The 25,255-nt window shown below is 38.9% G+C and overlaps 1 protein-coding gene across 1 annotated transcript; it reads left to right on the top strand.

Moving 5' to 3' along the window:
• The first annotated feature begins 1,554 nt into the window (after positions 1–1,554).
• On the top strand, positions 1,555–22,636 carry LOC139723197 (triokinase/FMN cyclase-like). Its single transcript, XM_071634456.1, has 14 exons — positions 1,555–1,638; positions 5,812–6,064; positions 8,186–8,296; positions 10,100–10,281; positions 11,743–11,821; positions 12,485–12,609; positions 16,127–16,301; positions 16,907–17,029; positions 17,429–17,572; positions 18,380–18,514; positions 19,761–19,867; positions 20,857–20,994; positions 21,838–21,927; positions 22,430–22,636. The coding sequence occupies exons 2-14, from the start codon at positions 5,857–5,859 to the stop codon at positions 22,586–22,588; spliced, it is 1,776 nt and encodes a 591-aa protein (XP_071490557.1). The 5' UTR covers positions 1,555–1,638; positions 5,812–5,856; the 3' UTR covers positions 22,589–22,636.
• The last annotated feature ends 2,619 nt before the right edge of the window (positions 22,637–25,255 follow it).

The following is a 25,255-nucleotide window of genomic DNA, read 5'->3' as shown; positions in this document are numbered from 1 at the left end:
TTACCGTGTTTTAAGATACCCATGGCTAAGCTAGAAGTATATTTTTCATGGTGACAGATAAGATGGCTGGCAAAGGTAACACATCCACACTGAAGTCTTGCGTAGAAGGAAAAAACAAAACAAAAACAAAATCATAACCCAAAGCATGAATCATGAAGCACCTTCTGTGGCAATGAATTAATCATTCGGTTTATTGCAACGGTGAGAGTAAGTACCCTTCATCACTGCGCGAGAAAACTGGCGCACTATCATGATGACAAGTCCCACAATACCAATTCCCTTTACACCTCTCCCCCGCTCCCCTCGTGACACAACAACAACAACAACAACAACAACAACAACAACAACAACAACAACAACAACAACAACAACAACAACACAAGTAGCTACCACCACACTGGTCTTCTCTCCAGTTGGGAAAGGAATAACAATAAATCTGCATGGAGGAAAAATCATTTCTGGTTTAGGTTCGTATAGTCTCTTTGTCCTTTTACGAAATGAATAATGCTTCCATTCGCAACAGAAGACTTATTCTCATGCTGCTTTGTATACTCAAGAAACGATTGCCTCTTTGAGCTGGTTTATGCTCGGTATACAAATCTACAGGTGGTGATGCTTCTCTTCTCTCTCACCCCCCCCCCCTTACCCTTATAAAATGGATTTTTGATCCGCTCAGTCAGGGCATAAATGCCAGCTTTCTTTCACAAAGAGCTCATCAACGTATCAAGGGAACGCATGTATTGTAATATTGAGTAGCTGATGAAACATAGTAGTCGTGGGGAATAATACAATTGAAACGTAGAAACACGATAATGTCATGATGTGGTATAGATAAACAAAAAAGATGAATGATATATGACAAAAAAGAAATAAAGAAGAGGTAAATAAAGATGCGATGTCAAAGTGAATTAGTGATTTTAAGGAAAGAAAATAATGTAGGAGAGTCACTTGAGACAAAGATTAGCTACAGTTTATCACAAACAACCTTCATAAGATAGAAATATATATATATATATATATATATATATATATATATATATATATATTTTTTTTTTTTTTTTTTTTTTTAATTTTTTTTTTTCACGGTGACTGTTGCTTTGGGATCCTGGATCTAATGTAAAATGTTTACATGATGATCTCTCCCTACAGGTTGCAATAAGTGGTAAGGCATATGGAGATTCATATGGTGATAGTGAGATAAAAAAAGGGGGGAAAGAACGGGAAGATTACTTTACTCTTTCGAGAGGAATAACAATTCATGCTAGCATAAAACAAAATAAAAAGTTGCTTACACATGTTACATACACGATGAAATAGCATAATAAATGTAGAATTAAAAGTATCCTGCATAAGTGTAAAAGGTATCATGTTGTTTGTGTTAATCACTCATATATGAGTATACTAATCCTGTCGTATGGAATCTGCCCCTCTCTACTTCTTTCTAGCTGGATCCACCTCCCTACTTTGGACCCTGGGAATAAACGCTGACCTGGAAAAAGGGAACGCCCATTCATATCCCCATTCCCATTTGTTAGCACGTTGTGATTAGGCCACTGAGTGTTTGTTGTGGCCGTGTGCGACGCATTGCTTCTCTTCGCTGTGGCTGCGCTGGTCGTGTACGAGACTATTATACCAGTTGTAAGTGGTGTTATGCTATGTTTGGTATGCATGTTGCGCTGAAGAATGTCACGAGCAACAACTGATCTTTTATTGTCATAATTGTCTTCACAATTTATCAGACTAAGTCTTTTTTTCAGGTTAGATTAAGACACATCGGAAATCGAAGTTTGCCATAATGCGTAGTCCCACACTATGCCAATTAAGTTAGCTAAAATGCGCTGTGACCTGCAACAGCGATTGCACGTGTGTGGAAATGCTACCGTACGTTTGATAGGCGGAATAGGAAATATATAGGATACGATATATTTTTTTTTTCAAACCATTTCCTTGATGCTTATAATCAAAGTAATGTTTGACGATGATGATGGGTTTTACATTACAGCAGACATCAGAGTGTAACAAAACGTATCAATCATAATGTCAAAAATTCATGCGAAAAGTATTGAGAATCAAGAAAACTAAAAATATTTGGTTCCAAGGCAAGGGGCAAGGGGTGAATTTGCCAGCTGGTATCAACAAGTGGTTGATGAAGAAGTTGGCTTTTCTCGTTTCTTCAAACTTTTTTTTTTCTAAGTAAGAAAAGTGTGTCAGACTGGATTGTGTAAAATTTATTCTGTAAATATCACGAATACCTGATTTATTGCTCAAATAGTAAAAATCATTCATTCATCTCAAAGAAGCATCTCAAAGCACCTCAAAGAAGTCTCAATTTCAAGCTTTGATCGATCAACATCGCCCAGATATACTACTTGGCTGCGAATCCAAACTGGACAATGGTGTACCCACACACAGCATCTTCCCCACTGACTTCAATGTTTTCCGCAAGGATAGAGATGAACATGGCGGTGGGGTGTTTGTAGCAGTACATAACTCACTTTTAGTATCAAACTGCCCTGAGTTTGATGCAGACTGCGAACTACTCTGGTGTAGCTTGCAGTTTACAAATGCGAAACCCCTATTCATAGCAAGCTTTTATCGCCCTCCAAGCAATCGGAAGCAGGACTTGGATCAGCTATGGCAGTCATTATCTAAACTGATGACCAAACATCACAGAAGCCACCCAAACATCGTCATAGGAGGGGACTTCAACCTCCCTGACATAAACTGGGAGTCTGGTACCATCACCAACCCTTCTCGTGCAAGCAACCATCAACAGCTATTAGACTTGTTACTCGAAAACTCACTGTCACAAGTCGTTAGAGAAGTTACTCGCCCTGCATCCTGTAACATCTTAGATCTTCTTGTAACCTCCAACCCAGCTCTCGTTTCAGACGTTAATGTACATCCTGGCATCTCAGATCATGATATTATATCCTTCACTTTCTCTGGCAATCTGAAGACAGCACCCAAGCCAGCTAGGAAGATCCTTCAGTTTCACAAAGCTGATCACGAGGGTCTGTCAGAAGCCGTCTTCAACTTCTCAACTGACTTCCTTGCTTCAGCACCGGAACTCAATTCTGTTGATGAAAATTGGACCAAGATTCTCAATTTTCTCAACAAATGCATCAAAGACTTTATCCCATCCAAGATGAGTAAAAGTAGATACCACTTGCCATGGATTACACCTGAGCTTAAACGGCACATGCGAAAGCGTGATCGACTGTTCAAGAAAGCTCGAAGAAACCCTACGACAGCTGCCTGGCAATCTTACAGACAGCATAGGAACAAAGTCGCCAAATTAGTACACCAAGCACACCATAATTATGTTAACAACGTGATTGGCGAAAGCCTCAGTGAAAACCCGAAAACCTTCTGGTCCTATGTCAAACTCTCTCGTACTGAGAACTTGGGAATCCCTTCTCTACACCAGAATGACAAGCTCTATGCTACTGACAAGGACAAAGCTGAATGCCTGAATGCTTACTTCCAGTCAGTCTTCATCAAAGAAGACACTTGCCCAGATCCCCACCAGGGCACCTCCCCCTACCATGGCATTGGTCATCTCCACATCCACCGGCCTGGTGTTGAGAAACAGCTCCGTGAACTTAATCCATCAAAAGCAAGCGGCCCAGATGAGCTACCTCCTCGATTACTACAACTCATAGCCCACGAGATTGCTCCACCCTTGGCCTTCTTATTCCAACAGAGTTTCAACACAGGGACTGTTCCTACACAGTGGAAGCATGCCCGAGTTACTCCTATCCACAAGTCTGGTGACAAATGCAATCCTGCAAATTACCGACCAATCTCTTTGACCTGTGTCTGTTCCAAGATTATGGAACATATTGTACTCAGCCATATCTCCAAACATCTTGCCTCCCACAATATCCTCATTGACATACAACACGGGTTTAGACAGAAATTTTCCACCACCACCCAACTCATATCAGCCATTCATGACTGGTCCAGTACTCTTCAGTCAAGGGGCCAAACAGATATCATCTTCCTGGATTTTCGTAAAGCATTCGACCGAGTTCCTCACCAACGGCTAAGCTTTAAACTCCAATACTACGGCATAACCGGTAATACTCTACACTGGATCAACTCGCTCCTTTCTGGTAGACAACAAGCAGTCACAGTAAGAGGATCTCAATCAACCTGGAGACCCGTGTCGTCAGGAGTGCCCCAGGGCTCGGTGATCGGACCAGTTCTCTTCCTGCTCTATGTAAATGATATCAATGTATATGTCCAGTCCAAGATGCGGTTGTTTGCAGATGATAGTGTTATCTACCGCGAAATTCACCATTTGGAAGATCACGAAATCCTGCAGCAAGACCTCCATGCCCTCGCCGAGTGGTCCAAAAAGTGGCTAATGGATTTCAACATTCCCAAATGTGCTACTCTTACTATTACCAGAAAACGGAAACCTTCGCTCCGTGAATACAAGCTCCTTCAGGAGACCATACCCAGAGTCCAACAATACAAGTACCTGGGGGTCACGGTCTCAAAAGATCTTCGCTGGGCTACTCACTGCCAGGCCATTCGTCAAAAAGCAAACAAAACTCTCGGTCTCCTACGTCGTACATTATCCCCATGCTCCAAAGCTGTCAAAAACAGGGCATATCAAATGCTTGTTCGTCCGCAGCTAGAGTATGGATCAGAGGCATGGAATCCATACCACACCAACACTGTACAAGGCCTTGAAGGAGTCCAAAAAGCAGCTGCTCGCTTCGTCCACCAGGATTACAGATGGGGTACTTCCTCTACATCCCTTGTATCCAAACTGGGATGGGACACACTGCACACACGACGCCTCACAGCACAATGCACCATGTTCTACAAAGTCCACTACAACCTTGTCAATATATCACTTCCGCCCTCCATCTTTCCAGCCCCTTACATTGGCAGACATGACCACCAGCTCAAATACATGATACCAGATGCCTCAATTGACCCATACAAATATTCCTTCTATCCACGTACTGTATGGATCTGGAACCACCTACCAAGCAACGCTGTCACTGCACCTACTGTTGACACCTTCCAGAAGGCTGCCCTACCAATTATCAGAAGGTTGCAGCCTCCCGTAGGGTCCAAAATGCTGTAAGCCTGGCAGCCTGATTTTTATTTGCACGCACATGACATTTTATTGTAAATAGTTACATCTGCATAATAGCACTTCAAGCACCGTCGGCCAACGTCGTCATCGCACAGCCCATCCCAGTTTAGCTTCGACGAGCTGCTACAGGGATTATCATTTCAAGATTCAAGATTCATTTGATGAGATTTAGAAAAATGAGAGTGAATGCCCATTAATTTTTACGGTGACTGTTGCTTTGGGATCCTGGATCTAATGTAAAATGTTTACATGATGATCTCTCCCTACACTACAGGTTGCAATAAGTGGTAAAGCACTTGGAGCACCATGTGGTGATACTGAGATAACATGCTGTATTAGAAGTGTCATGTTTTATTATTATTATTATTATTATCATTATCATTATTATCATCATCATTATTATCATCATCATTATTATCATCATCATTATTATCATCATCATTATTATCATCATCATTATTATTTTCATCATCATTATGATCATTATTGTTACCATTTACATTCAAGGAATCCCCATATAATCTGCAGAGAGAAGCTACTAATTACTGCATGTGTATTGAAGGGAATAAATTTGATATGTTGCACACAGATGCAGACAAAAGAGCTCATTGAAGAACATCTATATATAAACAAGATAACCAAATATAACCCCCAAACTCAGCTTACTTCCTGTTTTTCAAAACAATCTGCAGTAGGCCTACACGGGGCAGCTACCTCTCTGACGTGGCCAGCACACGATGGCGTCCCTGCCCACGAAGAAGCTGATCAACAAAGTTGACAGCTGTGTTGACGAAGCTCTGGATGGCCTTGTGGCCGTCACTCCGGGGGTCTTGAAGCTGGCCGTTCACAGGGTCATCATCAGGGATGACATTCAGGCGGTGAAGGAGAGTGGAAAAGTGACGTTGCTCTCTGGTGGTGGATCGGGCCACGAACCAGCTCATGTCGGTAGGCTCTCAAGGACTGCCCTTTAGGGACCATGATTCAGCAGTGAGCTGATGAGAACAACTGATTCTTGAATAAGTTTGTAACAAGCTCTGTAATCCACAAATATGTACATCTAACTAAAGACTATGTAGTGTTTTAGAGAAAGTAGTTATGAAAAGTATGATGGTCTAGTTATTTTGGATGCTCGACAACTGATTTTGATATGTTTATAGTTTCATGCATATGCTCTAAGCACTTAGTAATATCCTTGACAGTGAAATGTGTATTAAGCACTCTGTGCATGTATAGTTGAATTCTCAGTAAGGCTGAAAGTTAACTTGCCATTGGTTAGAGGGCCCCACACACAGGAGAGTTGAGGCAGTTTCATTTCCTCGTGTAAAACAGGCTTGATATGCTGTGAATTGTCTAGAACCATAGGCGCCGGAAGTGGGGGGGCAGGGGGGGCGGCCGCCCCCCCAATCCAAAAAGTGGGGGGGCAAAATGCATTTTTGCCCCCCCAAAAAGCCCCCTCCCAAAAAAAAAAAAAAAATAAAAATAAATAGATAAATAAACAAATAAATAAAAATAGATGAAGTAAAATAGATATGTATATATATGAATAAACGCGAAAAAACATAGCTACAAACGGCAGTTTTTGGACTGTAAAATGTCAAAATTTCCACGCTCGCTCGCTCCGCTCGCTCGCATTCAATCGCTATGCCATTCTCCTGATGTTGCTGCCAGTAATTGCCAGCAGTTGCGCCTGGCCCGCCCCCCCCCCCCCTTAATTTCCAAAGCGAAAAAAAAAATATAGCTACAAACGGCAGTTTGGGGACTGTAAAATGTCAAAAATAATCGTCAAATTTATTCGTTATGCCATTTTCCTAACGTTGCAGCCAGTAATTGCCAGCAGTTGAGCCCGGTGCGCCTCCCCCATTAATTTCCAAAGCGAAAAACATAGCTACAACGGCAGTTTTTGGACTGTAGAATGTCAAAATTTTCAAGCTCGCTCGCTTCGCTCGCTCGCATTGAATCATTATGCCATTCTCCTAATGTTGCTGCCAGTAATTGCCAGCAGTTGCGCCCTATGCGCCGCCATTAATTTCCAAAGCGAAAGATATAGTAGCTACAAACGGCAGTTTGGGGACTGTAGAATGTCAAAATCTTCAAGCTCGCTCGCTTCGCTCGCTCGCATTGAATCGTTATGCCATTCTCCTAATATTGCCGCCAGTAATTGCCAGCAGTTGCGCCCGATGCCCCCCCCTTAATTTCCAAAGCGAAAGATATAGCTACAAACGGCAGTTTGGGGACTGTAAAATGTCAAAATTTTCAAGCTCTCTCGCCCCGCTCGCTCGCATTTTATTGTTATGCAATTCTCCTGATGTTGCTGACAGTATATAATTTGTCGTTTCACACCGTCATTCCATAATCCATGTAAGGAAAACTTACAATGTTGCTCAATGACTTTTCCACAAGGTGCCCCCCCCATGTTTCGACCCACCGTACGCCACTTTACATACACACACACACACACACACACACACATATATATATATATATATATATATATATATATATATATATATATATATATATATATATATGTGTGTGTGTGTGTTTGTGTGTGTATGTGCATATTGTGTAACATTTTGTATGGTCTATCGTGAGCCCCCTTCAATATTTGCCCCCCCAATCCAAAACTGCTTCCGGCGCGCCTGTCTAGAACAGACCACAGTATTCTTTTATTTTTAATCCTAAGCTCAACTCACACTAGTGTCTGCCAAAATGATAAAATTGGACTAATCATATTCTTCAAGAGGAGATAATTTTGACCCCTAAAATCAAGTCTCACTCCATATATTTTTTTTTTTGACTACTCAGAGTTGCCTCCCATAGAATTATTGTTGCTCACTTAACGCTGAAATGCACCACCTATCCAAGCAATGGGCATCAATAGAAATGCAATCATTGTGCCTTGGTTTCTGGACTTTCTGTGCATCTGTCAGCATCATGCGTGGAGATGGTCTGGGGATGAAGAGCTTTATGCTCTCTCTCTTACCCTCATGCCCCAAAGTACAGCCGAGGCACCTTTTTTAGTTTAATAATGTTTACTATCATGTCTCTCTCTCTCTGTCCATCCAGGTTTTGTCGGGCGGGGCATGCTCAGTGGTGCTGTAGCAGGATCGGTCTTTGCCTCTCCTCCAATAAGCGCCATTCTCGCCGCCATCCAGGCCGTCGGGAGAGGCAGCAAAGGCAAGTGCTTCCACCATCTCAGGAATTTGATATTAATTGTGAGGGAAGTAAGATAGTGACACAGGGGGACCAGTTTTCATCTATTTTTTATTTTTTTTATTCCATTTTATTTTCACATTGTAGCCCTTTCAGTTAAAAAACTGATTTACAAAGGGACCCTGCGTAAAAACAGTACAAAATACATGCAAAGTTTCATACGAAAGTACGGTAAATCCAAAAAAGAAAAGACACCACACATGGCTAACAAACTCGATACAGAATTAAAAAAAAAATGTGTATATGTGTGTAAAATGATAAATTACAGGCAAAACATATTTCACGAAAAGGGCCCAGAAAACATTTTCCACCATTTGCAACCTACAGAATACATCAAAAGGGCATATTATGATACTGTACCTGTCTGGCTGACACATAAACTGCCGAATCATTGAGTTGCCTGTGCGAGCATCCTAAGATCTATAAAAGGTCGATGCACCCTGTCTGAAACATCCTCCCCGTCAAGTAGTGGGCAGGCAGTTATTCATTGTTGGCTTCGTCTAGTCATGCACTGAAAGAAAAGAAAAAAAAAAGAAGAGAAACAGTTAATAGTTAAAATGAAAAATGCACGTCCTCTTCATAACATTTGTGCATGTATTAGTTGTCCAGAGAGGATGTGAAGTGATTTCATTGAATTAGTGTAGATTTCTTTCACCAAGAATAAGTATTCTTTTTGAATATAGCATGCACTTACAATAATTCTTTTTGACAAGGCCTTGTGTTAACGTCACCAAAAGGATGATTTCAAGGTTGAGTTTCATCTCCAAAATGAATGTGCCAACACTTTCAGCATTACATGTGAGTTCATGACGGGTGAAACTGTTGTCAAACAAAACTTAAAATGCCATGAATAAGAAAATCCCAGGATGTGTTGCATATATCTTATCCTTGTACAAGACGTGGCAAGGAAGCTACTCTTAGCATTTGTGTGAAATGATTGTTATTTCTTTCTCACATGCTATGTAGAGCTGTTAGTTTTGTATTCTATTCGTCATGAGAATACAGCTGCATGTATGATAGCTCAGACCAGAAAAATACCCCTGTTAGGCAACTACGCTCATCTGACGTCATTTCTCATGTTGTACCAAAAGTTCATACCAAATGGGGTGCATTTCCATTTCTTCAGATAAATTGCTACTGGATATTTAAGAGACTCACAATATTGATGTATCTAAAGGTAAACTAAAATCACATCTTTTTTAATTTTGCATACAAGTAGAATGTTTGTTCTACATTATTTGTTTTGTTATATACTGTTCCCATTTGTATTATTCTACATTTTCATTTTCACTTTATAAGCACTTTCAAACATTTCTGTCGATATAGCACCATATAAGTATTCCATTATCATCATTATCATTATTATTAGTTGTAGTAGTAGTAGTAGTAGTAGTAGTAGTTAGTAGTAGTAGTAGTAGTAATCAAGATAAGAAACAACAGGTTAATTTTTGCATCTTTGAGAAGGAATGGGTCTAGGGCAATTACCCCCTGGGCAATTACCCATGACCCTTCCCCTGACACTAACCCTAATCCTGATCCTGACCCTAAACCTTACCCTATTAACCCAAACTCTAACCCTAAACCTAACCCTAATCCTAATCCTTACTCCAACCTTATCACTGACCAGTAGTTAGCCTGGGGGTAATTAATGCCCTGATACGATCAGGAACATCGCAAATGAACAGCCATGCCTTACACTTGTGATATAATGCAAGTGATCTGTATTTATAACCATCTCCATTCTATCACCTTGTGATTTGCACACAGCTGGAACACTCTTGGTTGTGACAAATTACACTGGGGACTGCATCAATTTTGGTGTCGCCATGGAGAGGGCCCAGGCGGAGGGCCTCTTGGTGGACATGGTGGTGGTAGGGGATGACAGTGCCCTCTCTGACCAGAACTTGAGTGACCGTCGTGGCCTGTCGGGAACTATATTTATGTACAAGGTTGGTCCCCTTTGTTTATTTATTTATTTATTTATTTATTTATTTATTTATTTCAACAGGGTAGCCCTTTCAGTTGAAAAACTGCTCTACCAAGGGGCCCTACACAATAAGAAGATACAGAAACATATATTCAAATGCACAACATTACAATCAAAACAAACGTAAACATATCAACCAGATAGCAAAAAAAAAAAAGAAGAAGGGATATGTAACGAAATTGTACTATGATAAAAATACAGCAGGAATAAGAAAGAAAGAAACGGAGAGAATATAATACGCGAGTTAAAAAACTAGAACAACAACAACATCAAAACAAATGATAATGTCAGTTCCCGGTGTCACAGAAATAAACATATTGCACTCTCTTTATCCTAATAAAAAATCACAATCAGGTTAAAACTTGAGAGAGAAAATTCTGCTCTTCTTTTTAGATATAGGAAAAGATGACAAAACTTGCATACTACTTTCTATTAGTTTGCTAGAGATAACCTACTATAAAAGTGGTTTCTTTCGCGGTGGTTTTATTTTCGCATTTTTCGCGCTTTGAGGTTGAACTGCGAATTTAACATCACGCGAAAATGTTTTGAACTCGTCGCTTGTTACAACGCTATCATTACTGACCGCGAATTTAAACACACGCGAAAAAGTCGGCACCGATGGAAACCGCGAAAGTTTCTGTACGCGAAAGAAACCACTTTTACAGTAATTCCTCAAACCTCTTGTGTTACCATGACCTTCCTGTTGAACTGAGGCACATTCCTGCATCTGATTTTGTCCTTGTAATCTATAACTGCATCAAGTTTTGAGGGATTACTGAATGCTGATTCAGAAAATTAAAGCATGGCAAGTTAAGCTACCAGGTAATTACCAGAACACAAAGAGTTAAAACAGTCAATACTTTTTGAAGACAATGAGTGCAGACTACGTCAAGACTTCCCAATTTCCTGTAGGACGGTATATTTCAAGATGTCTATTTCATCCAGCTATTGTTGCGATGACAATTGGAATCCCTGCAGGAAATGATACTGAACGTAAAAAACACTGCCTAATGTTACTTCCGTTGCTGTATTAAGAGGGAGACACGTGAAGTACCAGTGGCATGTACGACGGAGTTGACCTCTGCGTTTTAGTGTTACAGTGGGGAATGAATAAAATGTGACGTTGCTATTGTTGTAAGTGCTTCATTCATCTATTCACTTCCTTGAGCAAAATATCAACAAACAAAGAGAATTGCATTTTCCCAGACTGACTCTCTTTCTATCTCTGTCTCCATTTTTGTTTATGCATAAAATGGCCAGTAAATTTCCAGAGGGAGATATGCTTTGAGTTATGGCATGACTCAATAGCTGGACTTCTGAATGAAAGAATGGATGAATATGAATGAATAAATGAATGAATGAATGGGCAGCCAAAATAAGCGATGACAGACCTATTACAGGGAAATGTTTCCGCCTACTCTAGCTGGCAGGTGCGATGGCAGAGAATGGCAAGTCACTTCCGGAGATCAAAACAGCTGTTGAGGCGGCCTGTGCGTCACTTGGTGAGTGGAAAGTGACCCAGAAAACATTCGTCACAATGAAAGGAAAGCGTCAGAGGGTTTTTTTTTTTTTTTTTTTTTTTTTAAAGACTGGATTGTTGGCAGAGAAATCGGTTAATAAGCTGCAAACCTGGAACATGACTCCCACACAGTTTTGAAGCAGTGTCTGTAGGGTAAGATGTCAGCCATTCTTTGTTTCGCATATGTGATATTTTAGGCTTTTTGTCCTCATTGTCTGCATACTCAAAGCTCTTTTGGTTCATTTTAATTTGTGTCAATTTTTACCTGTCTATATATGTGCTAGCATGAACAGAAAACTGATATTTGATCAATGTTTCCCTTATGTAGAATAATAAGATGTCTATGAGCAGTGACATTGATCTTACATAACCTGTTCACGCCCAGAAATAGATATATTAAAAAGAAACATGGTACATTCCAGTGGACAAGCAAGGAGGTGTTAAGACTGCACAAAAAGCATGGGGTTGATATTGTCATTGTATGTAAGATTCACTTTAACCCGTTAAGGACGAGTCCGGAGTTAACTCGGGCAGGTGTCTATGGCAAATGTGTGTTGTAGCACAATCAGTCCATTCTCAACGGGTTAAAGAATTCATCATTATTCTCCATCACTACATTGGCAATGTTGTTTCGGTCCATGAATAGGAACCGTAGGGCTGTGCCTGTACCCATGCAGTGTTCCGGGGGCTGGGCCCTCATTCACCCTAGGACCAGATGAAATTGGGCTGGGCCTTGGGATACATGGAGAGGCTGGTGTTAAGACACTGCAGGTAGGAATGTTTCCAACTTTTACTTGTTTATCAAATGTGTCCTATATATGGGTGTACAATCTCTTGTTCATATTGAAAGCCCATATCGAAAGGTTTTGGTGCCTTGAACAATAGATTTTTTATTTTTTATTTTTTATTTTTTGTATAAGCAGGTAGATATGTGTACACTTTGACATCAATGTGTATCCATGTATGTTACTCACTCCATGCAAGTAACCATAAATTAACATGAGATGAAATCCTGGAATACTTGTCAAAATGTAAACTTTACTTCCCTGTGAGTTCAATTTGTTATGGATTTTCATTACCAGAAATTATCAAACACTCAGAACAATAAACATTCAATTCAAACAGATAATACTTAAGTTAAGTCTATTTAACTTCAAAATTAACGTCTTTTTGCCAAACATTATTACTTGACACCACCAAAATTACAAAAAAATATATGTAAATTAGCTAAGACCATAGTATGATTGCCGCACAACTCTCCTGTTGGTTCATAAGTAGAAATATCATTACATTAATCTTTGTGTCAATTATTTTAATGTATATTACCTCCTTCCCTTTGTAAAGTCATCATTACTTAATCGTTGCAATTCTAAAACAATCAGGTAAATAAATTCATGCATTCATGAGAAAAATTATATTTCAAAAGAAAATTTGAAGAATTGTGAGCAAGAAGATTTAAATTCTTGGACAATAGCATCATTGCCTCATCTAATTTGCATGTTTGTGTATGACTAATATTTTGCTAAACTCTGTAACCCTTTCAGATTATGTCCAATTCAACAAACAAACAAAAAATTACTTTTCTTTTTGTTAAATTTTACTCCATAGAGTAAAGTCAACATGAACACAAAGTGGATTTTTCTTTAAAATTATACATATTAGAAAAGCTGTCTTGAAAGTACTGAGTAAAATGAAAAAAAAAAAACAGTGGTCAGCTGATGCTTGAGCAAGATGTACTTTTGTTGATATGTCTTGTGATTGGTAGATGTATACATGTTTGAAATCACAAAATGTATGGTTGTACACGTACATGTATGGCCCATTAGTTTGTTCTGTAATCTTTGGTATGTTTGTATACATTGTATATATGTTTCAATAAATACAGAAAGAGAAAAAAAATTGAAAAAGTATAAGTGCAACAGTTCTAGTATTATTCATGAATTCAACATGGTGTCCCTATGTAACCTGTACATGCTCGTCTATGTCATTTGACCAGCATGAAGATACTCCCTTATATTTGTATGCATGAATGAATTGCTATTAACTTGTCCAACTTTGTGGAGGCATGAGCATTGTTTTATACTCAGCCTCCAGGAAGGAAATTATCCATCCATTAGAAAAAAAAGGGAAATACCATCACATTTTTAGTAATAATTATCAGGTTAAGTATTCTCCATGAATTCGCCTGCACCAATGTAGAAATTTGATGGTCATTTTCAGACCAGTTAGTTTAAAACCAGTTAAAGACAGTTGCCTAGCTGAATACAATTAATGTGTGACTTGAGCTACAAAGCCCACCAGCAACGTGCACAGGTCTATATTGTGATTGGTCTGAATAATGTGTTTCAGTTGAGTTATTTTGACTTTTTAATGCTGTGTAATGAAGGGGTTATCCTTCTCTCTGAACATAAAGCTCATAAGCATAGAATTAAATAGAGTGTATCTTTTTTAAAATTATTTTTATTCACCCACATTTCTTTGGTCTTACATAGTTTTCTACAGTTTTCACTCACACATAGAACATGAAGGAGGACATGAAAAAAAAAATCTAATAGATTTCAGCGATAATAGGTACGTTTTAATAATCATAAATAGGATGACATAAATGAGTATCCAAAATTTCTTGAAATCCCTTTAAAGTATTTGGAGTGTTAGATCTTTTGGGTGTGTGCACACAAAGAATGACGCAGTGTGTTCCTGAATTCTTGTGAACTTCAAATCCTCTATTCAGAAAGAGTTGCCTGCAGACTTTGAAATTTCATCACTATTTCAGTTGGGTAGGAAATCCAATTCTATGCATAACTATGAAGCTGAAAATCAATTTTGTGAGAAATATAGCCTACACTAAATATACTTGTCTGGCAATTTGTTGTTGTTTTTGTTGTGCAAGGAGTAATATAGAATTTCAAGTTCCATGTTGTACAACCTAAAGACAGTGGCATTTTGAAGGTAGAGAGAGAGAGAGAGAGAGGGGGGGGGGGGGGAGGGAGGGAGTAAAGGGGGTAGCAAAATAAAGAAGCTTTTTTTCAGTTGAAGATACATTGCTTTTGTGGCTTTTATATCATCTCACTGATATTAATTTTTCACACCAAATCAGATTCTATTGCTGCTCTGTGCACTTAATTGCACACCAAACATATTCTTTTCACAGTAGAGCTGTCCTGGCTAGTTCTTTATTTTTTTCTCAGGAGATATTTAGGGGAAAATTATGCTTGAGAAGAGACTTACACTTTCCCTCCTTGTTTCTAAATGACAAAAAAAGACAAAACAAAAACAAAACAAAAAAGAAGAAGAAAGAGAGAGAGAGAGAGAGAAGAATTGTTTTGCCACAAAAAATTCTGTCACTGTAATTGGTCCTCGCATGGTTAATTCCTAATCCTGTTTGTTTCAAAACTCGAAATGACTTTAATTAGATTTGTGGTGATACAGTTGCGTGCATAATAACAGTTTCACACGATTATGATCCACCAATTGTTTTACACTCGATTAGAATGCTAATGTGATAAAAAAACAATTGGGGGTTATGATTAATTCTTTGTGTGCAGCATGACAATATTCCAGACTTATGAAGAACATCAAATAAAACAGTATTTTGTCTTGTTTCTGCAGCAAGATATCTGTATATGAGTTTAAGTGTACAGAAAAAATATCTTCTTATATTTTTGTCAATTTCTCAGAGGAAGGCAGTTGAATTCAATTCAAGAACGCTATAGCTATAAACTATCACAATATTATTGATTGTCAAGATGGCAGATCTAGTACAATTGTACCTGTGCAAAAAACAAAAAAACAAAAAAACAAAAAAACCACACATGCCCACACACACACACACACACACACACACACACACACAAACCCCAAAACAACAGGTATTAGATAGATGGACATATGTAACAATACATAACCTGCACCAACTTAAATTCAGCTATATCATATTTTATGCATAAACCAAATATTAAGAATGTGATAAGTCAATCTTCATTGTATAGGCCTACTTGTTATACTAAGTGAAAATGCCATGAAGTGTATTCGGAGTGATATGGACCTTCAAGCATTAAAAAAAAAAATGAATTAATTAAATTAATAGAATTAATGAAATGAGTGGCTTGGTATTTTAAACAAAATAGATATAATTATCATGTGCGATAAATGCAAACTATTTTCATTATCATTGCCATTGTCTCAATATCATAATTATCTTTATTGCAGTTTTCATGAGGCAGAAGCCAGCTTCCATGTCTGAAATGCAAGAGATGACTTTTTTTTTCTCTTCTGTCTTCTTTGGCAGATGTCCAATGCCCACACTGTAGTGACCACCATGCTGGACCACATGAGGGCAGCATCCAATAACTGTCGGCTGGATGTCCAGAAAGGGGATGAGGTCGCCCTCATGGTGAACAACCTTGGAGGAACGTCCAACATTGAGATGTGCATTGTTGCCAGGGAGGCTTTAAGCTATCTCGGTACATTTGCTCTTTTGTTTTACGTTTTGATTTGTTGTTGCTTTGTTTTTTTTTTTTTTTTTTTGGGGGGGGGTGGGGTGGGGGAAGATATTTCTAGCAGTCTGTTAGTATGTTTAAAAACATTTTTGGTGCTTTAAAAAAGAAAATCCTTTTATCCATTTGCTCTTTTCCATGCTCCTAGCACTCATGTATCATGACAATAATTATAGATTAAATGTGTTACAACTCACCTTTGAATTTGAGTTTTGAATTTTGAATTTTGATTTATTTCCATTTTTTCTTTAAGTCTAAAGCTGTCTATTTTTTTTCTCTCAAATTTCTGTCAGAGAATTACATTGCTTGTAACATTCACTTGCAATATATGAGTGAGATTAAGTCATTCCAGGAGAGGTGATGTTTCATAGTGATGTCTATATATTTCATAATTTTTGTTTTTTGTTGAGTGAGTAAGCAAGACATACGTAACACCACCTATCGTCGTTCAATTAGTGAATATCATTTTAGAAAAGTAGGATTATGATTCCCTGTTTTGATTGCCAATTTAATACTTTTAGTACACATTCTGTGCTGCACCAACTTTACCAATGCCTCTTTTTTCCCCCCAGATCAACAGGGGGTCAGAGTTCAGCGCCTGTTCTGTGGGACATTCATGACCTCCCTGGAGATGGCTGGAGTCTCGCTGACCATCCTTCGCCTGGACCAAGATGGCCATAGGGTTTCATGTCTAGGTAAGGTGCTGTGATGGTGTGGTCTGTGTTTGTGAGCAAATTGTCTCTCAATAATATGTTATTTTGGGCATCAAAAGTGCAGGGACAACAGCAACTGAAGTGATTACACTGTACATGTGTATACACGTTGTATATACATATAGATTTATGTTATTGTGCAGTTCTTTCCATAATTCATTTAGAGCTTCACGTTCACACAATGATGTTGGGTTGTAGATGAGCTTGTATTCCTGTAGTCCTCCACTGATATGCATTCCACAGGTGTATCTATGTAGACACTGGAAGCATAGGGCAACACATGCTTGAGCATGCTGGTAATCATGCATTTTGATGAAGACATTTCCTTTTTGTTACGTTAATCATTATGACCCATGCTTATCTGTATTATAACCCACACAGACCAAATGACCACTGCCCGAGGCTGGCCCAGAGCCAGCAGACAGGGAGGGATCTCGCTTGGTCTGGAACTTCAACTTCCAGATGACCCGTCAACGGACACCAACCTCAACTCTGGGTCTGATGAGAAGACTACCATAGACAAAGGTAAACATTATTTAGGAGTTTCATTGTTTGTTGTACTGCCCTATATGTGTCAAATTGTAAGGAGCTTCTGCTGTATGCTGTGAATAGGGAGCTTTAGATTTTGACGCGCGGACGTTTGAGCCGACGCTTGCGCTGGACGTTCTCCTCTCCCTGCGTCATGTGGAAAAGTAGCTTTAGATTACGCTGGGACGCAACGTATAAAAAATAAAATCGCGCCCCCATATGATCAGTGCATGAAGAAGCTCTCTACGTCGCAAACTGTGCGGACGTGAAAATAGCCCAGTACGCGTAGTAAACAACTCAGGCGACGCAAGCTAAAAATAGATTGACTTTACGCGCGCTACTGCGCATGCTCAGAACATGTTTTTTTCTTTTGAACGTCCGCGCGTCGAAAATCTAAAGCTCCCTAATATTTGTTGTTGCCACTGGTAACCATTGTGTGTTATCCATGCCAGAGCAATTCGGGGAGATTAGATTCAGGGAGCTCCCCGAATCAAAGACTAATAGGTTCCGAATCCACCGAATCTATCCAGTTCAGGCCATATTCGGGCAGAATTGGTCCAAATTTATTTGAGAGAATTTGGTTCTGGTATAACCCTGGCTTAACCCATTGAAGACGAGTCCAGAGTACACTCGGGCAAGTGTCTATGGGAAATGCGTGTTTTAGCAAAATCAGCCCGTCCTCAAGGGGTTAATAATATTTTTATGATGAAATGAGGGAGTTGGATGCATGGTTTATCATCACATGACACCACAGATGGCATTCTTTTGGTTTATTTCATCTCCACTCTCTATGTTTGATCCTAGACACCTTCAAGCAGCTTCAGACCATCCTAGTTGCTGTCTGTGATAGGCTGGTAGAGAACGAGCAACTCCTGAATGACCTGGATACCAGCAGTGGAGATGGGGACTGTGGCTCAACGATGCGGAGAGGAGCACAAGGTTACTATTGCATTGTTTCTACTTCTGTGTGTTTTTTTTTAATTATAGGAAAACTTTCCTGAAGATTCTATTATTTCATCATTTATGTTCCACTTTGAACAATGTCTTCCAGAAAACTATTCAAGCAGGTTTCATGATCGGGTTTAAATCATTCCACTGCATAAAACGTTTGAGATTGTTAGATAGTGATGTTAAAGAATTAGACTCTTCCTGCATAGATTTTCTCCTTGCTGCCACTAGACAGTGTTGTTAGCTGTGTTTGATGACTTGTGACTTTGTCATATTGTGGGTAAGTGAATTTTGATTTAATCATGACAAAAACATGGGTAATAGTATGTCATCCTGAGTTCTAGTATAGCATGATAGGGGAAAGCTGCACTACACCACATGACATCAATTATGAAAGAAACAGAACAAAAATCTATGCCGATTGGAAGGCAAGTATACGCAGAAATGGAGAATGAGCACAAGAGTGTTACCTACCAGAGAGACTGCCCGTCAGCGTATTGCTGCTTGACCCACCGTCGCTCCCCTCCTCCATGGATCAAGGGAGTATATGACAAGAAAGAGGTAAAAGAAAAGGAAAATGAGGTAAGCGATGTGAATGGAAGTGTGAGCTAGAATGAAATAATCAAGGTAGAGAAGTCAACAATGAGCAGTAGGGGGAAGAGAGTGAGATGGAGGAAAAAGAAAAAGATGAGGAGAAGGGGTTGAGATGAAGATTGAAAGAAAGGAGGAGGGGATGAGGAGGAGGAGATGGAGGAGGAAGAAGATGAGGAGGAAAGGTGGAGACAAAGAAGGGGAGGAATGAGGAGGAAGAATAAGAGGGAAAGTGAAGGGAGGAGAAAAAGGAGAAGAGTGAGACATAAGAGTAGGACAGGAAGAAAGAGATGAGGGGAGGAATGAAGAGGAAGTGGTGGAGGAAAGTGATATAATGAGATGGAGTGTTAGAAGGAGAAAAAGAAGGAGAGGGGAAGATGAAAGAGGAGAAGAGGAAGAAGTGAAAGGGGAAGGAGGGAGTTAGAAAAATGGTGAAAAATGAGAAGGAATAACAAAAGGATGATGCAATGACCTGCTCTCCTGACTAGAGCATCTCCCATGGCAACTACTATTACCACATCCACATACCAGCCTCCTACATAATAATTCCCTACAGAATTTTAAATGTGCTTAAGTTGAGCACTCTATAGCATTGTGAAATGCTCGCCCTGACATACATTTGGTTTCAAAATGATCTCCACTACAGAAATGAAGCTTTGGCTGGAGAAAGGAGGAGAGCCTCGGTTGGTCAGTGACCTGGCCGGTCAGATGTCCAGGATCGCTGAGCAGGCCATGGGAGGGAGCTCAGGAGCTGTGAGTTTATCATCGATTTACCCTTGCTGTGTCAAATCACTTGGAGCTGCCGACCTGGACCTCCCTGACTTTGTAGGGGGCTCCCTCAAAATTTGCCAATTGCCTCTTTACGCCCTGAGAAGAGACACCAAAAACCACCCTGATGTGGGATTTATTTTCACCTAGTGAGATGCATGTAGCACTCCAGTATTTCCCTGACTGCTCTTTGGGACTTTAGGTATTCGGGACTGATGTGTGAATGTCAGTGCTCTTCAATTACTTAGCCACATATTGCTAAGTTTTCTTCTTGTTTAATTTCTATTTGGTTAGTTCCCTTAAAACTTTGCTGCCGTGTGCAATGTAGACAAGTCCTCCGAGGTGAAACAATGTGACAGTCTGTCAGGAAAGAATTTTATTTAGTATACCTAGTGTGTGTAACTTACTTGAAACTCAAGTAAGATTTTTTTTATTATTTTTTTTTGGGGGGGGGGTGGGGCCTTCTAAATACATGAAATGATTGTTCATCAAGAGCTTTAAAAGCCTTTTTTTTAAATGAAATCTGCAGAGGTTAGCTGTCGTGAATATAGAAATAGAAATAATCGTATGCTCCTGGTAACTTTGACTTGAAATGAAATATACACTGTAGTATTGATGATGGAGTAAATGTTGGCTTCTATACTTGATGGCAGTGCTGATGGTAATAAGGATGATATTTGACATGATGATACAGGGATGGGGGAGTTGAGGATGGTTCAAATTGATGTCATGACAGTGATGTTGATCATTTGCATCACAAGGAGAGTGGGCAATGAGATAGAAATGATATAAGAACCATTGTGATGACACTGATTATGATATTGATGAGGGGAAGGTGACAATAGTATACCAAAGATTCATGAGGATGAAGATGATGCTATATATAAAAGTCTCTATCCATACTTACCATACATACTTCCTGCTCAGGCTTTACAATGTATATACAATCTCGTTCTTCTCTCTGTTCTCTCCAGTTCTATGGTCTGTTTCTGCTAGCAGCCCAGCGAGCTTTGGTGGGAGACCCTGGATTTGCAGAGTGGGTTAGTGCCCTCAAACAAGGCATGGACAGCATAAAGAAGCATGGCAAAGCTGATGTTGGGGACAGAACTATGGTGGGCTCTCATACTGAATGGGGAAGTTTTCTCCAAGTGCATAATATGGATTCAGGGAATGCAAAATTTTATGTGAAACTCTCAGTGAAAGTGTGAGAAAAGTCTGAATACCTTTGAAAAAGTGACACATTTTTCACATATTGGTCTAGATTTCCATGTGCTGCCCTCTCTAAATGGAATCTCCACAATACTTTGTGATGTCACAACACCAACAAAATAGTATGATATCAATAAAATATTTGATGATTTTCCTTTTTTTGACGAAAAGTATGCCTTCCCTTGACTTGATTTGCAGATGTGTTTTGGCAAATATCATGCTCCATACTTTCTGGAAAAGTTAGCGCATGTGCTCTTTCAATACTGTATCCCTCAATCTTCAAATTCCTCAATATTTCACTGAATGATTCACTACTCTTTCTGCATTTAAATGCACAGATATGTTTTGGGAAACTTGTCCTTTCACTTAAAAGAAAGAAAAAGAAAAAAAAAACATCTGCATATGCTTGATTTGAGCAATGTTAATTTCTTTTTGAAGAATGAAAATACAGCCAAATATCAGTCTTTTGTATTTTAGCATAAGATGCCAATGTTGTGTTATGTGTGCAACCAAAGCAACCAAAGAAAAAAAAAAGAAGGAAAGAAAAGGAAAGGTATTATTGTTTTGGAGAAAGTAAAAGGCATCTGATTTCATGACAGTCATGGATGTATGTTACAAATACAACACTATGATTTGTGTGGAAACTTAATAACTGAAATGAAATGAAATGAAATGAAATGAAATGAAATGAAATGAAATGCGTTCAGGAACTCATCATACAAATATTTTTCTTTCTTGCCCATTAGTTGGACCCACTGGATGCAGTCTACAGGACTCTGTCAAAGGGGGTCAGTGAGAACAGGAATCCAGTGGACTGCTTTTCAGATGCAGTCATTGTAAGTTGTTTTAGCTTCATGATTGAATGTCTCATGAAAGAGGCAGACTGACATTTGGATGTGAATATAGATAGATGGATAGCTGTCTACCTATCTATCTATCTATCTATGTGTCTATCTGTCTACAGTGTGTACATACATGAGTATATATAGAGAGATATATAGAGATGGATAGATAGGTAGATTTAGATATAGATAGATAGATAGAGCAATAGATAGATTGACTTATAGATGAGTAAATGGATGGAAGGATAGATAGAAGAGCTGCAGGCATGCAGGTGATAAACAGATGGACAGACAGACAGAAATAGAGATGTCTGGATTAAAAGATACTTCAATGGATACAGGAGTGTGAAAAAGGATAATTAAATGCAGCTTGGTGTGCTGTGCATGCAAAGTCTTAAAACCTAACCTATCGTCATCATCGTTAATAAGGAGAGTTTCTTAGTTACACTTTCTTATCCTCAGTACAAGCTTTTGAATGTTGTGTTTTCCTCTTGAGGCTGCTGACCAAGCGACAGATGCGACGGCCAAGATGGCTGCCCGCGCCGGCAGAGCACGCTACGTGAATCCAGACCAGCTTGGGCGACCAGACCCCGGGGCTACGGCAGTGAGCATCTGGCTGAGGGCTGCGCTACAGGCTATGCAGAACACGACGTGATTCCTTTTTTTGACCTGTTGCTCTAAAACTGCCATGACGACAGTCTCAAAGAGTTTCCTAGGCATCACCGAATTCTTTTTGTGTTGATCTACCTCTTCTGAGAAACATGATGATTGTCGTACGTCTTTTTTCCAATATTTAAAGTATCAAGAATTTTACGAGTAATGCATTTACTTGTTGTGTATCACTGTTTGGGAATACTGAAATAACAATCAGATATCAATTGATTCATCCCAGTTTTCATTTCTTGCATATGACTAATTTAGATTTATCTTTTCATATCATCAAAATATCAAATTTACACAATCAGAAAGCTCTAAGAAATTTTTTTTCAGGTTTTTGAAGGATTGCTTGTTTTTGTTACAAGAATGACTATTTCATTCTCAGCATCAAGATGATTTTATCACATCCAACACATCTTGAGTGTCATTTTTTTCTTTTTCATCTTTTTCACTGACCATATGTCAGCAGAATGTGTATACAGCAACTCAAGATTCATTCTCTTTATTATGCTGTACTAGTACAGATACACCTTCGTGATCAATGTTTTTTTTTTTTTCAAGTAGAAAATGTCTAAAACTCAACAGTAATACTCAGTCACAATTTGAGAAGCATTTCTCATCTGCAGTTGTATGAAATTCATTGCCTCTGAAGAGGTTATATGACCCTTGTTCTGGACTCTATATCATGATATCACCCTTTTTGTCACTGAAAAGGAAAGCAAGTATGTGCATCATTTGCCGAAGCATGTACCAGTGAAAGTAAATGTTGATTATGCTGGCTGAATAAAGAAATTTTCTTACTTCTTGTTCAAGAAAATGAATGCAGTTGGGGTGAACTCTTTTATTCGCTTTCTTTTGATTTATGCCTTTTAAAAAAATCATATTTTGTGTGTCTTTGGGAAAACGGGCAGCCTTAACTGCCAATGTAACTGTCCTCTCCTGTTCTGCATAACTTCTTACAAATTTGTCTATCCCTGTACCACTTTCTTTGGAAATGTTGATGTGGCTGTTGATGTTATATGGTGCCTTAAATCTATTTTTCTTTTTTCCGTTCTTTGTTTTAGGTGTGTGGATAAGACACATATATGGAAGAGAAAATAGAATATCCATAATGTACATCACAGATATTACATTTCCTGGTCAATTTCCAGATATTCTGTATTTGGTGCACCCTTCGGGATCTTTGCTAATGCCTCAAGGGGGCGATGTTGCCTCTTGCTGCAACAAAATATATATTTGATAGCAATGACTTTGGTATTGTATCTCAAAAAGTGGAATTAGAAAATCATGTAGACTCGATAGATTGATCATTATGACCTTCTAAGTTAATAGAGGGCCTAGAAAGACAGTATATGCATGCCTTTCAGTGTCATGTTGATTATATTTTTGTAGTTTTTCTAATAAATATTTCACCTCAAATGTTTGATTTGTGCTACAAAACGATAATTGAAAAAAGGCTACAGATGTCAGAACATTACATTCTATATTGCCATGTACAATCTATATTTTTCATATGGAAAAGGTTTAGTGGGAAAGCCTGTGCATAATGTATAGTGTATATATTATTAAAGTTTTGATAACATATATTATGTACAGATAGGCTTTTATATTTTCATCATGTTTGACAATTCATTACACCAGAGAAGTGCAACAAATATACAAAAACCTAGCTCATTCTAAAGTGACAATCTACTTTCTTGATGTTGTTTTCATTTGAGTTTTTGTGTTCGCAGAATGAAAATAAGTGGCACATGAAGAAAACTGCATTTTTGAGAGTGAGTGGTCGAGGGTGTGCAAGAGAGCAAAAAGATAAAAAAATGGAAGTGGGAGAAAAACTGCGTCACTGTACTGAAAGTGTGTAATCATGTAAGCTGTGGTCTTGGTGTCTTCTTTAATGCAAAAATTAATGTAATTTGTGATGAGGATGATGCAGAATGAAGATGGCATTACTTCACAAAAATTATTTCAAGAATCATGTTATGAATAGCCATTATTTTAATTATTTTAATGATAATCATGATGATACATTATAGTGATACTCATTCCACCAAAGCTCAATTTCAAGTGATGAATGTTCAATAATCTTGCCATGTTAAGTACCTATATCTATTCACATAGGTCTGTTATAGTGAATATATGCATGTATTCACTTTGAATACACTAGTAACTAGAACTCGAAGCACTCGGAGAGTGCAGACATCCGCTAAGCGCTTAATGCTCTCCTTTTTCCCAATGGTAAAGAATCTCTTCGGAAAAACATTCTACAACAAGAACAGTGATAACAACAAGAAGAAAACTCTGGATTCTGATGGTGATCTGGATCATAACCAAAATTTGATCATCTGTTCCTTGTGTAAGTATCATTTCTTTTTTAAACCCCAAGTCCGTTCATAACATTTTTGAGATATGTCATAAAGAAAGAAAGAAAGAAACAAGATGCTGCATGGTAGCAACTTCCTAAAGAAAGAAAGAAAGACAAAAAGAAGGAAGGATGGATGGATGGATGGATCGATAGATGGATAGATAGATAGGTAGATAGATAGATGCATAGATAGATAGATAGATGGATGGATGGATGGATGGATGGATGGATGGATGGATGGATGCAGTGGCGGATCCAGAGGGGGGGGGGGGGGGGGGGGGGGGGGTGGGGGGGCGCAACCGG

This window comes from Diadema antillarum, unplaced genomic scaffold, assembly GCF_040938485.1.
Source record: "Diadema antillarum isolate AM-2024a unplaced genomic scaffold, OU_Dant_1.0 scf00000183, whole genome shotgun sequence".
Taxonomy (NCBI): domain Eukaryota; kingdom Metazoa; phylum Echinodermata; class Echinoidea; order Diadematoida; family Diadematidae; genus Diadema; species Diadema antillarum.
This window is presented reverse-complemented; position numbering and strand designations above follow the sequence as displayed.